The sequence below is a fragment of the Syngnathus scovelli genome, chromosome 9 (genome assembly GCF_024217435.2).
Source record: "Syngnathus scovelli strain Florida chromosome 9, RoL_Ssco_1.2, whole genome shotgun sequence".
NCBI lineage: Eukaryota > Metazoa > Chordata > Actinopteri > Syngnathiformes > Syngnathidae > Syngnathus > Syngnathus scovelli.
In genome coordinates this window covers 12,707,501-12,724,892 of record NC_090855.1, presented here as the reverse complement: position 1 = coordinate 12,724,892, position 17,392 = coordinate 12,707,501, and the positions used below count along the sequence as shown (strand labels likewise).

At 44.4% G+C, this 17,392-nt stretch overlaps 1 protein-coding gene across 3 annotated transcripts in view; it reads right to left on the bottom strand.

Annotated features, from left to right (window-relative positions):
• Positions 1–5,511: 5,511 nt before the first annotated feature.
• bcam (basal cell adhesion molecule (Lutheran blood group)) overlaps positions 5,512–17,392 on the bottom strand; it is a 46,906-nt gene continuing 35,025 nt past the window's right edge. The window contains exons 3-17 of one of the 3 annotated variants that reach the window (XM_049731563.2): positions 17,230–17,392; positions 15,732–15,805; positions 15,095–15,191; positions 14,843–15,025; positions 13,981–14,102; positions 13,744–13,885; positions 13,054–13,169; positions 12,375–12,516; positions 12,044–12,168; positions 11,709–11,850; positions 11,424–11,444; positions 10,767–10,799; positions 8,082–8,223; positions 7,569–7,668; positions 5,512–7,095 (exon numbers count right to left, since the gene is read on the bottom strand). The exon at positions 17,230–17,392 is cut by the window's right edge and continues 54 nt beyond it. In XM_049731563.2, the coding sequence (XP_049587520.1) occupies positions 7,093–7,095; positions 7,569–7,668; positions 8,082–8,223; positions 10,767–10,799; positions 11,424–11,444; positions 11,709–11,850; positions 12,044–12,168; positions 12,375–12,516; positions 13,054–13,169; positions 13,744–13,885; positions 13,981–14,102; positions 14,843–15,025; positions 15,095–15,191; positions 15,732–15,805; positions 17,230–17,392 (1,605 nt within the window). In that variant the 3' untranslated portion in view covers positions 5,512–7,092. The remainder of the gene's footprint in view (positions 7,096–7,568; positions 7,669–8,081; positions 8,224–10,766; positions 10,800–11,423; positions 11,445–11,708; positions 11,851–12,043; positions 12,169–12,374; positions 12,517–13,053; positions 13,170–13,743; positions 13,886–13,980; positions 14,103–14,842; positions 15,026–15,094; positions 15,192–15,731; positions 15,806–17,229) is intronic. The other 2 variants (XM_049731564.2, XM_049731565.2) reach the window with 2 other exon arrangements.

The following is a 17,392-nucleotide window of genomic DNA, read 5'->3' as shown; positions in this document are numbered from 1 at the left end:
TTTCTTTTGTCATCTTCTAAATGAATCACCTCGTTATTTGGAGATAAGAAAGCGAGGAGGGCCACAAAGAGTAAATCAAAGTCAAAGTCTGCTTTATTGTCAATTTCTTCACGTGCCAAGACACACAAAGAAATCAAAATTACGTTCCCACTATCCCACAGTGACAAGACAATATACATACAAGTAAACAACACAAAAAAAATATAAACAAGAAAGCACAAACGATGAATAAATAAGAGTGATGAATAAATAATAAATAAACAAATAACACAATAAATAAGAGGAGCAAAATGGAGCAAGTGTGCATCCAGCAGACAGTCAGAATATAGCGCAAAAGTACAGGACGCTATGCAGAAGGGGGAAGAGAGTTCAGGATCCTAACAGCCTGGAGAATGAAGCTGTTGGTGAGTCTGATGGTGCGCGAGCTCTTCCTTCCTATGTGATCGTGTAGAAAAGCAAAAACTGGAGAAGGGAGACTGCCTTTGAAAAAAAGTGGTTCACAATTTTGATGGTCGGTGGTCTGCTTGTCACCCCAAAACATGCGTGGTGGTCCAAATGATGGATCGTGCCACTGGCTTCCTCAAGTGGCTTCCGCAAAGTGTGCACGTTCTAGCTTGGCCTTGGGGCCTCCCGCAGGAGGCGCTGCTGACAACAGATGACTTCCTCCTTCCACACTCTTAGCCCATTGGAACACAGCTGTCACTCACTCCGCACGCGAGTGTGAAAGACCTTTGTACTCGAAATTGCCATATAGCATATTTATGGCACGAGTGTATTTGGGCCAATCAGATTTTTTTGGTCACACACGCACACGCACGCACACACACAAACACACACGTGCACACACGCACGCACGCACGCACACACACACACGCACACACACACACGCACACACACACACACACACACACACACACACACACACACACACACACACACACACAGACAATTAGCTAGGAATGTTAGCCCCTCAGACCCCAACTGCTCACTCCAGCCCCCGCACTGTAAATCACAGCGGAGGTCAAAATGAGTGAACGGGAAAATTTTATGACTGCTGAAAGTATTTCAATGAGATCTAAGGTCAAAGTCTTGGCCAACACACACATACTTAAAAGTATATTTGTTTTGGGAGTCGAGCTAGGGACGAGACCAAGATATTTTTTTTTTTACAAAATGGTACGATTGAACGGTTACAAAGAATAATGTCTTTATTTTTAATTCAACATAAAGTTAAACATTTTCACCCCCAACTAAATTCTTGCCTCGCATTGGTTGATTTGGCTTAATCCAGGCCCAAACATACATCTCTGTTGAATCGAGCCAATTTAAGAAGGAATTCAAAACTTCTTTCCAGAAAGCTTGAATGCAAACTACAAACTATGCTTCTCACGAGGGTCAAGGTTGAGCTGGAGTTGATCACAGTTATAACCATTCATTCACCTTCACAACCTATGGACAATTTTAGACTGGAGTGAACCAACATGCGTCCATATTGCACTAATCACCGGCCTACCATGCTGCCACCACATTATTACTTATAAGTACGTAAGTAAGGATTTTTAAAAATTATATTTTGAAGTACCGTATTGGTTCAAATATAAGACGACCTTGATTATAAGACGACCCCCTCTTTTTCAAGACTCAAGTTTGAAAAAAAGAGTTTTTGAACACCAAATTTCATTTTTATACAGAAAATAATTACCGCACATCTGAAACAAATGATTGTAACAATATATTCGAGAGAAAAAGCATGTTATTTTGCCTCATTCAAATCATGCAAAAACTGTCTATCACATCTTAATATCTGAACATTAAAAGATGTAAACTAAAGTGCAATTACATTTGTAAATGAATGGCTTCTGGTTTTTGAAATGTAAATAAACTGTGATAAAACAACAAAATTGCAATAACAGCATTAACCATCAAAGTGAAGTCTAACTGTAACTAGTCTTGAAACAAATCTGAATAAGGAAAAACATTGCAATAAAATAATGCAAACTGGTTCAAACTTGAGAGTAGATGCGATCTGTCATGTCAGAATATTACCCTTCACGAACATCCTCTACATCGCTGTGCTGAGTGTCACTGTCCTCATAAGCGCACACCCTCTTGTCGAGCTCTTGAAAGTGGCCACTCTGTGGACCACGGAAAGCTTTTCTCTGATTATGAGCATTTTTTAGGCGATCTTTTTGAGCTTTGCATCTCCGTACATTACAATCTGTGACACCACATTTCACAGCCGCTTTGCAATTGTTTGAAGACTCTGCCTCATTTATCACCATCATCTTGAAGTTTGCATCATAACGTCTCCTCAGCTGACGGTTAACCTGGCCGATCTTCGACCCACTTTTCTCCAGATTGTCGCTTAGTTTCTCCATTTTCTGTTATCTCTTCTCTTATTTTCTTCTCTTTTCTTTCTTACCACTATTTTTTATTTCTCTTCTTCGTGCTACCGCTATTTTTATTTTTATTCTTCACGACAGGGGTTCGCTTTGGCCTGGGGATTTAAGTTCAGCATCTGCTTTAAAGATATCTGGCGCCATCTAGCGTTGTGAATGGGTATAATGTCTAGACCCCGAATGTAAGACTTTTTCAGTCTCATTTCAATGCAAAAAAACACCGTCTTATATTCGGGCCAATACGGTAAGTATAATCCTGAATTTCATATGAATAAAGGGCATTAAAAACAGAAAAACCTGAACTACCATTCAAGTAGCTCTAAACCAGGGGTCACCAACACCGTCTTATATTCGGGCCAATACGGTAAGTATAATCCTGAATTTCATATGAATAAAGGGCATTAAAAAACAGAAAAACCTGAACTACCATTCAAGTAGCTCTAAACCAGGGGTCACCAACACGGTGGCCACGGACACCAGGTAGCCCGTGAGGACCGCATAAGTCGCCCGCAGGACTGTTCTAAAATTAGCTCAAGTAGCGACACTTGTCAGCGAGCTGCATCTATTTATTTTACAGTCAAACCTCGGTTTCTGAACCTCCCGGTTCTCGAACAAATCGGAATTCGAACAAAAAATTCGCGATTTTTTTGCTTCGGTTGTTGAACAAAATTCGGAGGTCGAACCTCGCGAGATGAGCCGTGAGGACCCGAGAAAACCCGACAGCGCGGCCCGAATGCCGACTGACTCCGTAGTTATTGTATTTTCGTTACTTTGAGGATTGTATTAACCCCTAATCATGCCTCCAAAGAAAGCAAGTGGAAGCAGTAAAGCCATCCTAAAACACAAAGACGCTCTTAAAGCAATGCGACAATGAGCGCCCGGCGCGCTGCGGTTGCGCGATCGGACCAAATTAAGCTCCCTGCGCATTGAGGTCCACTTAAATTTTAGAAAGTACATCAGGACTTTAAAAATATTTTCTAAATTTCAGCGACAGCTCTGTCACAATAATGCGACCAGCGCGGTGCAGTTGCGCGGTGGGCGACGCGCTACGGTTGCGTTCGTACAGAAATGCGCAAAAAAGGCCACACACAGGATATGAGACTGTAGGACGGATTGCGATAAAGATAATAAAAACAAGCGTTCCCTCCCTCCTTCTTCCATCTATTTCCTCAGAGCTCACATTTGTTTCAATCACAGCACAAAATCCAGATTTATGATATGAGTTTTTGGTTCCGTCCATCCATTATCGTCGTTATCTCGCTTCCTGCCCGCTGTTAATCTCACTGCCCTGGTCTTGTTTTTCACATCACTGTGTGTGTGCGCTGCTTTGCGAAGATGAACTGAGCTCGCCGGTATTGACTTGGATGCCCGCCGGTTCTGACATAATGGTTGTCATTCCTCACTAAAATGAACAGTAACAAGTTGAAAAGTCATTCAAGAGAGCAGTCACAGTCCAAGGGAGTAAAGGACAGTGGAGTCAACCTTTATACTCATTTCATGCAAGAGTCTCAAGAGTTGAAGCAAAAATGTGTTTTCACTCACAGAAGCAGAGCTTCATCAGCAAGCCACAGAATGACACTTTGGTGCAGTTTTTCCCTGTCAAAAATCAGTTCCAATGGATTCAATCACCGCTTTCCATGACTTGGCGGCTTTGTATCAGTGCAGGCCACAGACTGATAACTGCTTTGACGGGTGACACATTTAATCTGCGAATGGACAGCTCGCCAAATGTGCATTGGTGCAATTATGCTGATCCCGCCGGCTGTGGCGCCTGGTTTTCGATTTCAATTTGATCAGTTGTAATGAGTATGATAAGTCATCCCGGTTTCTGTTCGTGATCTGCGCGCAGCCATCTGATCGTGATTGATGGCTCAATTGAAATGGTTCAAAAGTTATTTTCTTTCTTGTCAGAATCAATCAAGAGAGGAGAGTTTTTACAGTGCACAGGCCAGTTTACGTTTTTGCTACAGCGGTGTCGTGCCACCTTGTGCCACAAGATGCCAAACAGCACTGACATCACCTGGCCGCCTTTGAGCAAGATGAGTCTTGTTGCTGGCCTTTTGACTCAAGTTGGAGATAAGCGCTGGGAGCTACTCTTCTGATTGGTCTTCTTCCTCCGTCCATCCATCCATTTTCTTCCGCTTATCCAGGGTCGGGTCGCGGGGGCAGCAGCTTTAGGAGGGACTCCCAGACTTCCCTCTCCCCAGCCACTTCATCCAGCTCATCCCGGGGGGATCCCAAGGCGTTCCCAGACCAGCTGAGAGACATAGTCTCTCCAGCGCATCCTGGGTTGTCCCCGGGGTCTCCTACCCGTGGGATATGCCCGGAACATCTCCCCAGGGAGGCGTCCAGGAGGCATCCTGATGAGATGCCCGAGCCACCTCATCTAGCTCCTCTCAACGTGGAGGAGTAGCGACTCTACTCCGAGTGTCTCCCGGATGACCGAGCTTCTCACCATATGGTGAGAGCCCTAAGGGAGAGCCCGGACATCCTGCGGAGAAAACTCATTTCGGCCGTTTGTATCCGGGATCTCGTTCTTTCGGTCACGACCCATAGCTTGTGACCATAGGTGAGGGTAGGAGCATAGATCTACTGGTAAATCGAGAGCTTTGCCTTTTGACTCAGCTCTTTCTTCACCACGACGGACCGGTACAGAGTCCGCATTACTGCCGACGCTGCACCGATCCGCCTGTCGATCTCGACACTGACATCTACGGCAAAAATCGAGGCAGAGAAAGTCCCCAACTAAACTCCACTCAAAGAGCTGAAGGATGATTGTGTGAGTTTGTGTGTTCGAGTGGCAGTTGGTTAATGCTAATTTCTCTTAGCTGGTCTATGGTGTTTCACAGTATACATTAGCAATGAGCTAGTGGCCTATCATTCCAAGAAATTATATTCTCTTGTTTTGTGTGTCCGTTTTACAGTGAAGTTAAAAAGTTAAGTGACAAAGAAATAGTACTTTTAAAAGTGTTTTCATAAGATTATAAGTCTTTGGGAGAGGTAAAATTATACTGTACTGTTGAGGCCAACATTTAGAAAATTTAACTCTGAATGATCAGTTACAAGGGGTGTGTGTTTGGATGCTTTTGAATAAAACCAGAAAACAATTGAGTGTTTTTTCCCCATTATAAATTCGAACCAACTGGAACAAAATAAAATAAAAAACGATACATCAACACACCACATGAGCGTACCACAAAATATACAGTTTACAGTCAAGAGAAGTCAAGCTTGGTGAATCTTCTCCAAATAATAATCCTTAAAAGAGAAAACAGGCAATAAAAAATCTTATTCAGTAGTCCCGAACCTGACAAAAAAGGAAGCGACAAGCACATGATTTTTTTTATAAAACAGTGAATAAAACGGGGAACAGATGTTCGGAGTTCAAGCCTGCCATAAGAGGTTTGCTCGAGATCAGTAGACACACACTGAAATACAAAATCGGACAGTGGCTCCAGGTGAACCTTTTTGTTTGTCTTTGTAACTCAAGGCCATTAGTTCCAGTGTACAACAAAAGTGAACGGTCACATCAAGTCGCTATCGTATCATCAATACCGCCCTCCCCACACACACACACACACATACCCAAAAATCTGATTTGCTGTTGTGACATTTTCAACATCTTAAAATAATGCAGCAATAAATCCCCGGAATAACAAAAACTAAAAACAAATTTGGCAAACTTCCCATCATAATGGCCTAGCCCTCAAATGACGAGCGATTGTCCCAGCTTGGACCTCCTCGTCCCTGCAATTTCTGTCGAACGGTTTCATTCTGCTAAAAAAAAATGCTTGCAGCGCCGATCAGTTTTGGAATTACAAAAAATGAGGACAAAAACTGAGAGGAAAGAAGTCAAGGGGAAAAGTGGACAAAGCAAATTTCTATAACTACAAAAGAATATGTTGGAAATAGCTTGGCTGGCCTCGAAGCTCACAATATATCTGGAAAAGAAAGGGAGTGGGGTCAAATCCGTATTTGATGCCAGATGTATAGTGCCCACCCGCATCTGCCTAAACAACACAAAAAAAAAACCCACCCTCAGCTAATCTAGACCACAGTTTAAAGTGAGGAAATTAAACAAATTGTAAATATGCTACATTGGAGGTGCGCCCAAGACAATAGTTGCAGATGACAGCCAAGGCTACTCTCATTTAAATCAATGAAATGTTATGTCATGTGATTTTTGTGTAAAATTGTAATTGACTGTCCAAAAAATGTGATGTGAGCATGAAATTAAAATTGTTCCCGCAGTGTGAATCCAGCCAGAAGCAGATGTCCCAATACTTTTGAAAACAGTGTAAATATGCATGATGCCATCAAAGGTTGCCAAAGCAAAGCAGAAATGAAAGCAAACAGTCTTGATTATGGAGGTGGGAAAAGACAGAATGTCCATAAAATTTCACACACACACAAGCAGTGATTTGTTTGAAGTGCAGACTCCGGGGCACAGCAGTGTGACAATGTTGTATTGGGGCCACATTATTTCAAGTACTTTTGATGGCACACCATTGCACTACTCTGCCAGGGAGTCAGCCAAATATGTAATTGATTCATGAAAGCATTATTGGGTGATGCCAGTCGACTTTGGCTCTCCGCTCCCCTTTAAAAGCGTAGCAAATACAAATCGGTGATGGTTTTTTTTCTTCATAACTGTCGAGCCTCTTTCCTTGGTCCCTCTGCCGATCTTCGTTCATCACTGCGGGAGGGAGGCAAGAGAGAAGCGTGACTGTCAAAAGGCAGCACATTGTCTCCCAACTGACAGCGTGGCGTGAGGATATAATTTCACTTAGACTGACTTTAAAAAAAACGAAGAACACCACTTGGACTTCAGGCATGACGCTAAAGGGAGTGTGTCAGTTTCCTGCCAGGCACCAAAGAGCAGCTGTCACGACTTTGACGAGATGTCTAACATGCGTCAGGGCATTTACGAAACGAGCTGCAGCAACGTTTTCAATCTGTCTGAGCGAGGGACGGCTGACGAGACGCGCACTTTACCAGACGCGGTCGACGTTGGTTCGTCCACCTCATTATAAGTACTGCTTGGTGAAGTTTCTTCAATTAGATGTGGCTTTGCCCCGAGCACAAAACATCAACCAAGTGATGCTAAGACCCCAGCAAGAAAATCCATCGACTCCCTAATATTCTATTTTCCCACGTTTGTGAGCTCACCTGTTCTGCGGGCGGTCTCTTGTTGAGGAGGCCGGCCTCTTCGTTGGCCTTGTCAGTCTTCATCTCAACGACGATGTCATTGTTCACTTCAGTGTCCGCCCTGGAGAGGATGCAGGAGAGGAGTTAATATGCCTTGGCGGTTCTGCTGTTTTGGTTAGTGACAGATTTTCAAGGGGCTTGGTGGTTAACAAGATACTAACCCAACTACTGTTATTAAACTGCAATGAGTTATTTTTAGAAGAGGATAAAGAATATACGTATGTCTGTGAGTATTGCTGTTGTCCATCTGTCTATAACACCACTATAACAACAGTCAATGCTATGAGTTAGCCCATGGATGGTGTTGTGCATTGGTGGTTAACATTAAGCTAAGCAGAATGTTCGTGATTTATGTTGCCGATAAACTTCAATGCTGTTCCCAATACAGTATATAGGTAAACGATTTATTAGAAATATGGAACAAGACTGTCAATTGCAAAATGTATTTGCAGAAATGGATTTGCAGAGACTTACACTTGCTTTGTGTCCTTCTTGGAGCAGGGCAGCTTGCTCTTCTTGTTGAGGAAGTAGATGAGGGCCACCAGCAGCAGGAGCAGCAGCACGCACACCACCACGGCGATAACCACCCCGCTGGAACCGCCCTGCTGCTGGTTAGCTGCGGCGTCGCAATGACCGGGTGGAAGGGAGGGCAGGGGGGGGGGGGGGGGGTGATCGTAGTGGAGGAAGAATTTACGGGGTATGGGAAAGTTATCGTGATTTGATTTGGGGCGGGTGGGGGGAGCGTTAGGAGGAGAATTTATTCAATGGTAAATGAGGATGGGGAGGCGGGCAGATGGCGGTCCAAACAGGGGAAGAGAAGAGGGAGCAGGGATTGGGGATGTGGAGTTAGTCTCAAATGCATAAGACTGAAATGTGATGGGACCCCAAAAAATGGGACCTGCATATTAACAACAATCAAGCTGCTGAGCAGCCATGACGGCGACGACACAACGCGACGGCGACGACATCACCAAGCCGCCACCCCAAGCGCACTTCTATCACTGGGCTTGTGGGGACATGACGCCGCGATACTATTTGATGCTAATCTTTTGTCGTTTTTAGGTAGGCTGTAACCGCTGTGTCAAGTTTTGCCGCAAGGGAAGATTTTATTTCCAGATGGATATGAGAAGTACAAAACGGCTCACAGTTGAGTAATGTCGTCCCTTAAATTGGATACTACTGCAGGCAGCAATTCGGAAATATTTGGAATATATATGAAGAAATAAATAGATAATGTAATGAGGTATTCTTATATAAATAGATATCCATCCATCCATCCATTTTCTGAACCGCTTAGTCCCCACGGGGGTCGCGGGCGTCCTGGAGCCTATCCCAGCTGTCATCGGGCAGTAGGCGGGGGACACCCTGAACCGGTTGCCAGCCAATTGCAGGGCACACAGAGACAAACAACCATTCGCACTCGCACTCACACCTAGGGACAATTTGGAGTGATCAATCGGCCTACCAAGCATGTTTTTGGGATGTGGGAGGAAACCGGAGTGCCCGGAGAAAACCCACGCGGGCTCGGAGAGAACATGCAAACTCCGCACAGGGAGGGCCGGAGGTGGAATCGAACCCGCACCCTCCTAACTGTTTCAGTAATACAGTAGTACCGTATTTTTAGGACTATAAGTCGCGTTTTTTTTTTTTTTTCATAGTTTGGGTGGGGGGGCGACTTATACTGAGGAGCGACTTATATGTGATTTTTTTCACAAATTTTCAAAATTTAAAAAAAAAAGTGAAACCATAATAAACAAACAACGATGTAGCAAGGGATTACTGTTGTTTGAACTGCAAGTGACGTGCGCGGCGCGGCGGTTGTTTACATAATGGACAAAGGATTCGATCACGAGATGACAAAGATGACCAAGGGCCCCACGTACATCATTAGCGGCTTTGTTTGTAAGTGACACGGAGGACGAAGAGTTTGAAGGATTTAATGATTTGGAGTGACACAGAGGGTTTGAAAAACTATTATGGCTTTTACGCATGCCCTGTCCTACTCTATGGAGCTTTCTTTCACCTACGTGGATGGAAGTCGGGGGCCGGCGCTTGGCCGGGTGGCTGTCCGGGGACGGTGGATGGTTTTTACGCACGCCCGGTCCTACCACCGCTGGAATTGCCACCTCCGGGGATGGAAGTCCACGCCGCCACATGCCTGGAAGTCGACGCCGGTGCTTGGGGCCGTGTGGCGGTGAACTATTCATGTTATAGTTATTTGATATATTTTATTTCGTGTAGCAACTTGTATATGTTTTTATCGTTACAGTTCAGTAGTTGTTGGCTCGTTGAACTCTTGTTTTGTTAAATAAAGAGCCGTTTACCAAACCCACGTCTTTCCTGGTACTTTGATAACGCTACACGAGGCTGACATCAGCGGGGCACGCGCGGCGTTGTTGACAGGACAAGGAATTTGATCGATGGATTTAATGATTTGGAGTGACACAGATGGTTTGATAATATTGTTGTTTATATGATAGTTATTTGATATATACTTTATATATCGTTATATGTGTCTGTGGAATATTTAGAATATTTAGATGTCAGCGGCGCGGCGCATACGCGGCATTGTTTCCATAAAGTACAATCGATGGATTTAATGAATTGGATTGACACAGATAGTTTGATAAACGTGTTATTTATGTAATAGTTATTTGAATAACTCTGAATGTTACGTCAGGGCCGTTCTCAGCTCTTTGTTTGTGTTTATGTCACATCAGCATACTTATCGTTTAGCCTGTTGTTGCTCGTTCATGTTCATGGAAATAAATTTCCCCCAAAATGCGACTTATACTCCGGAGCGACTTATACATATATGTTTTTTTTCACTTTATTGTGCATTTTATGGCTAATGCGACGTATATTCCGGAGCGACTTTTAGTCCGAAAAATACGGTAGTTCTTTTTTTTTTTAATTCAATTGAAAGGTAAACATGAGTGGAGGTTTTGGTCCGACTACTGTCAAAGTTAAAAAAGGTTTTTAAAGTTGAAAAAAATCAAGTCATAAAAGTCAGACAATGACGTCTGTCCCCACAACAACAGTAATACAAGCATGCGTACACAAACAGCTCTTGTCAAGACACAAATGTACCACATTGTGTATGCAGAGACAGAGTCAACACACAAAAAGAGCACAAGAGTGAATTTAGCGGTTACAGACCTGACTTAAGCACAGGGTTTCCAGAGAGCAGCACTTTGAGAAAAAGAAAGTGGCTCAGTCCAGTAGCTTAGCAAAGCAACCGCCGTAACACACAAACGGAGAAGAAAAGACGACGAGCGTGCAACTACAATAGTGGACCAAAGCAGACGCACAGAGTGGAAAGGAAGGGATAGAATAGAATAGAGTCCTTTATTGTCCCCTGAGGGCCACAAAAGACGTGTTGTAGCATCCATAAAATATCTGACAGACATTACAAAGGTGACAAGAGAAGAAAAAGAAGGACAATATACAATATCCACAGTGGTTGCTAGCAAGAGGGCTAATGTACAGGATTGCAGTGCAGCAGTGTATGCGTGTGCATGCGTGTGTGCGTGCGTGTGTGTGTGTGTGTGTGTGTGTGCGTGCGTGTGTGTGCATGTGTGTGTGTGTGCGTGCGTGCGTGCGTGCGTGTGTGTGTGTGTGTGTGTGCGTGTGTGTGTGTGTGTGTGTGTGTGTGTGTGTGTGTGTGTGTGCGTGTGTGTGTGTGTGTGTGTGTGTAAGACAGAGGGAAGGGGTCGGGTGGGGAGGGGGTGTACTAAAATGACAGGGTCTGTAAAGGAAAGAGTCCTGAAAGCAGGAGGGACAAGAAGAGGAGGCGGAGGAGGGAGAAGGCTCTACCTCTGTCGGCGGAGTTGTGAACTGCGAAAAGACAGAAGAAGAAGAAGAAGAGAATGGGTGACGGGGGTGAGGGAAAACACAAAGAACAGCATCAAGACTGTTAACATGAAACGGAATGTGCTGAAATTAGTAGAAGGTCAACATTTTTTTTCAAAATAAGAACGCTAGCTGCTAGCTTGCCACCTGCTAGTTTTGCTAGCTGCTAGTTCACCAGCTATGTTACGGTGAGCCACGCGCGACTCACAACCAAGTGATGTGAACAAGTTCTTCAAAATGGTGTCTGACCTCTTTTGAGAGATACACTGAAGGTTTTGCTATCGGTGCCGTACTCATTAGCCACCTCGCAGGTCACGCCGTCCTTCATGACGACGGCACTGGCCGGCAGGACGACGGTGCTCACCGCCTTGTTACCCTCCACCATCACAGACTGCGGGACCAAATGACAAAACAAAGGTCAGGTCACGTACGAGCCAAGCTCGCCCCAGGCACACCAAATCACTTCTAAGTTCCACCGGTCTGTTTCAGCAGCTTTGTTTACCCGAAGAAATGGTATTGTTATCAAATGTTCGACAGAGCTCCCTTGAAATTCAACACTTGTACAGTTTGAGTGAGCCATTTACCTCTTTCCCCGATGGCTTCCAGATGAACTGTGGAACGGGGAAGCCGTAGGAGGAGCACCTGAGGGACACCATATCTCCTACGTTGGCCACCTCCCCGACAATCGGCGTCTCGATCACGGGCTGTCCTGCGGACGGACGGGGGTCAGGGCATGAACAAAAGGTTTCCGTCCCACACCCTGGCTTGGCTGCTTCCTCCCACCACGCCGCATCCTTCCTGAGCCACAGCCGAGGTGGCTAACACGCATTCTTAGCATCCAGTTGATTATGCATCTGTTGTGTAATGCCCCCCTAACCATAAACAGTGAGTTTTGTTGGTATCTGCTCATGCTACCTCTGATGGTGAGGGCAGCGCTAGCCCGGGCCGTCAGTCCCGGCACGGACGGCACGGCCCCGACGCACTCGTACTCTCCGTCTTTCTCGTAGGAGTCGGCTGTTATGGAGAGGGTCCCGTCCTGGGAGAGAACCTCAGAGCCCTGCATGGACGGAAACAAGGACCATGTAAGCTGCTGCGTCATTACGGCCACCCACCCTTCCTTTGGTTTATATCATTAAATTTATATACAATGCAAATTGCAACTGCTGATATGAGAATGAAATCATTTTCCCCCCCAATTTACACTACAGAGAAAAATAAAAGTCCCGTGGAAGGCATATTTCTTTTAGATTATTATTATTTATTTTTTCTACTGCCGCTCTTAGTCTCCTCTTTGGAGAAATGGCCTCTTGAAAGCAAAATGACAGACCTCTTGTGTCTTTTCAGTCTCTTGAGGCCTTTTTGTGATTTTTTTTTTTTTTTGGCGAGTCTACTCATGATAGAAATCCCCACAAACTATCCCGTTGCTATGTGAACGCAGCTTCGAGGGCTACATTTTCAGTTTGTTTTCAAGGGTCACCCAATCTTGCTTGGCACCTGCTCCTCAAGCCCGAAAATGAAATGTCACATCAAATACTTGTCCAAATGCCAAGTGATGACCGCGCTGCTAAGGAGGAGCGCACGTTTGCCGGCTCACCTTTTTCCATTGCACTGTATGAGGGGCCGAGGCTTTGGTCTTGCACTGCCATCCCACGGTGTCTCCGAGCATGACAACCTGAGGCTTGGCTGGGGTCACATTCATCAGATCCATGTCTGACATGCAGAGAGAGAATAAAAAAATCAATTAAGAGCTTTGGCAAGCATGTAATAAAGCTCTTAAGAGGGTTACACAAAGCGTAATATTTGCAAGTACAAAGCGAATGGCCCTTTCTCTGAAGTTGCGCCCAATTTGCACTAAGCCCGTTCCGCACAATTCCGAGGTTATCTCCTCTTGGTGTGGATCAAATTGGGACGACTTTAAAGCGACGCCTGAAGCGTGAATAATCCCATCGGATGCTCGGACCTTTCTGTCCTTTCCACGCATTAAGCGGGACACACGATATTTTGGCCAAATTTTTGCGATCAGTAAAAAAAGTTGCATTCGTGAGTGATCATTGCGTTGAGAAGGATTTTTACTGTGACTCCGTCACATACTCCGTCGCTGTATGTAAACAACTGCTAACGAATGAAAAATCAAACTTTGGAATCGTAGTTCAGACAATTGGAAAATAGAGGAGATATTAAGTTACTCGAACACACGCAAAGTCCGTAAAATAATTTGCAGTTCATTTACATGCTTCAAAACTGTGTTCACTGTGTATAAACGCTACATGTGGAACCTGCTCACAGTGCACGTTGAGGGTGATTTGGCCCGTCAGTTCAGCGTCCAGATTGTCAAAGTCGATGGCCTTGCACGTGTACACGCCAGAGTCGGTGCGCTTGGCCGATTGCAACGCTAGAAGGCCGCCCTGGGCTGCTATGAATTTGTCCTGGAGGATTGACCCAAAAAAAGAAAAAAAAAAAGAAAAACAAATTTTAATTTGTATTCCAGATAAGATTTAAAAAAAATGTCAAAAATGTATACGTCTTTGGTGAAGTCGAACTCAGGCTGAGGGTTTCCGTCAGTCTCACACTTCATGGTGACGTTATCGCCCTCTTTGACGGGGCCGGTGTTGAGCAGGGTAAAGGTCGCTGTCTCCGAGGGGTCTAGATGGACAAAGACAAACGTCGGGAGGAAACAGGTGAGAATTTCTCAATGGGGTGACTTTCCAGCGCCACACTGAAAATCGTCAGTAGGAGATGTACAAAGCATTCCACAAGCACTTTCCCAGTGACTCCTCTTTCCTCGCCTCATCCTCCACATTCTTCGTCTTCTGCGGTGGTAGACCAAGCACAACGCCACCCAAGAATCAGTTAAATGACGCGCAGAGGCTGTCACGGTGGCTATATTATAATAAAATCAACTTCCAAACACAATGGTAACTTTAGCTAGTGAGCGCGGACTTTGGCAGGTGTTAAAAAAGACAAAGAAAACAAATAAAAAAACTTTGTCTAATATAGAACTAGGTTCAAGGTATAAAGGAAACAGAAACAATTTAGTCTACTTGTTGCACTTTTAGTGCAGTTCAAGAGAAACAACACAAGTTGCTAGCTAGCATTCCACAAAGACGTTATGCATAAGAATCCTGACCAAACGTGATGAGCTTATATCATAAATGGCTATATACCAAAAATGGAAATAATTTTAATCACCTTTTGGTTATTGTATTTATGTATTTTTCTGCCTGACATGGCTCTCATTCACTCTCAGTTGGTTAACACGCTAGTTATCAGTCACAAAGGATGTACGATAGTAAGAACAACAAAACAGGAGTTGAAATAACAATAAAACAGCAGTTGCGCTCATCGAACATTTTCAAAGATGGCCTGTGGTCGTGCGCACTCACAGTAGAGGTTGAGGTCGATGGTGTCGGACGTCTTCTGCTTGATTTGGTCTCCCGGCATGCGATACTCCACTGTGCACTGGAACACCGAGTCCTTGTCAGCCTTGGTGGGCTGCATGTAGAGCGTGCTCTTGATGGTGTACAGGCCCGACGCCTCCTTCACCAGAGACGGAATCATGTAGGTCTCTTTCCGAACAAGAGCGACTGCGTGAGTTATGACTTCAAAAATGATGGACGTGTTATTTGTCTACTTACTTTCTTTCCGGTCCTTGACCTCGGCAAGGGGCTGGCCATCCTTAAACCAGATGATTCTTGGCTGTGGGTGTCCATTCATCGTGACGCAGTTACCGATCTGATTGACAGGACCAAAGGAGTTACTGTTCGTTCGTATCATTCTAGGGAAAGGAGGATGTGAATTTCAACATTTACAACACCAACAGGAAGGCGCAAAACCCCACCCAGGTTAAAGTGAGCCATTTCAAGCTTAAAAGAAACATTTTTCAGAGTTACAAGCGTAAGCTGTTGTACTTTGCAGTCCAACAGATGACTTTTACTATAATGAAACGTCAGGCTTTATAAAATGCTTTAGGCACTATTTATTGGAGATAAAGCATTTTTATGGTAAGTGCATTCCATTTACCATTTGGATCAAATTGGATTTTTTAATTTATGTTTTTTTTTTTTTTTCTGAAAAGTTCAATGAGTAAGGATCACATCCATTCGTAGGTTTTTCACCAGTGTCAACACAATTTGCAAATTGGGATTTTAGCTGAGGCCAAGCTATAATACAAACGTAATTAAAAACAAGAAGTAAATTATCATCATAAAGGAGGCTCTTGTCATCAGATTGTGCAGGTGTACCGCCGCACGCACACACACAACGGATACACACCTCGGAGCTGCCAGGCTGCCCCACAGAAATGGCTTGCGTTGACGCCTTTGTGATGATGGGGTTCTCTGGAGCAACTGAGGGAGGGAAAATAAAACAGAGGAAGATGAGCATGACGATAAATGATTGTATCATGACGATTCAGAGGAAGCAACACTCGCACTTTTAACCCTGAGACCCAAGCACACATAAAACAGTGCAGCCATCCAACGCTGGCTCCTGACCTTGTTAATTCAGTTGAGCAGTAAATATCCTGCTCCACGTTCTTCCACACATGCAAAACGTAACACACACAAAAAGAAAAAAAAAAGAAAAAACAATCCTGATGTTATAAAAACAATCGCACAGGTGCAAGATTCCCCTGTATTTCCCTGAGTATTTCTCCAGCTTGCATGCAAGGTCACGTTAGCACTGGCAGCAGTAAAAATCTTACAATAACAAATAAGCTCTCTTTAAAAAGCCAGCTAATACATATACACACATACTGTACACATAACAGAGTCCAGCACAGCCTTTCACTTTTTTTTTGAACATGTGACGTCAAATCTCTGAATTCATTTGAGAAGATCTCTCATGATATTTTTCTCTTAGCAATCATTTACTAGCGATTGCAAAGCCCAGAAAGCAGCATAGCTCAGATTTCAGGAGGAGACCGTAAAAACACGACAGACGTCATGTAGTAATTCATCCTCCCCTCTTGTAGATTCCAGCAGGCAAACGTGACCGTTGAATAACTGCGGTCTACGTTTTTTTTCCTTTAAGTGCTCGAAACCAAATGGCACTTCATTGCGGTGAGGTCCAACACCACTGTTAACAAAAGGCGTCCACTCACCACTGACGAAACCAACACAGTTAATGCATAACATGGTAGCACTAGTTTGGAGTAGAAGCTAGAATTCAAGATCTCTTTTTACTATCTCTAGTTAGAGAAAGAAAATTGTGATCGACTAGCTAAAAGGCCAACGTTGGTATGCTATCCTTTATGTGGAAATGGAAACTTCAATACAAAACATGATGCAAATGGAGATTCTTTTTGATTGATGTCGAAAGGTTGTGCATGCCATTTGGTTCAATTTATAACCTCAGCCATAAGTGGGTCTTGGTCAGAATTCAGCAACTATTCCGTCGTGACGAGCGTCGTCCGGCCATACACGCTCAGCAATTTTCTTTACTAAGTTCAATTAAGCGCCAGTTAATCATTCTTGACACAATTGATGGAAAGTTCCATCACACCTGTCATGTCTCATACATGTCACCTAAATAACACTCAGAGGGCTCGAGCCCCCCCCCCCACTCCACGTGTGTCCTTGGACCACCCACGGTCGTCCCGGATTAGACACACTTCATACTTTTACTTGCATCGTTTGGAGTTAGCGCGAGGGATTTTAATGGCGAACTCCACCCCCACAACGTTGTAATACAGGCATCCGCTTGAATTTGAAAATTTCACATTGCATGGGTTGGCATGTTTGCAATCTGCAAGCAACTAAGGTAGACGTACAGAAGACTTTGAGCTCGGTGGCGCCTTCTCCATTGCCGGCGGGTCCGGCAGTGACCGAGCAGAAGTAGGCGAGGCCGTCGGAGGGTTGGACCGAAGTGATGGTCAAGGTGAAGTCCTCGCTAATGCTGACGCGGCCGCTAAGCGGCGTGTCATTGTCGCTCTT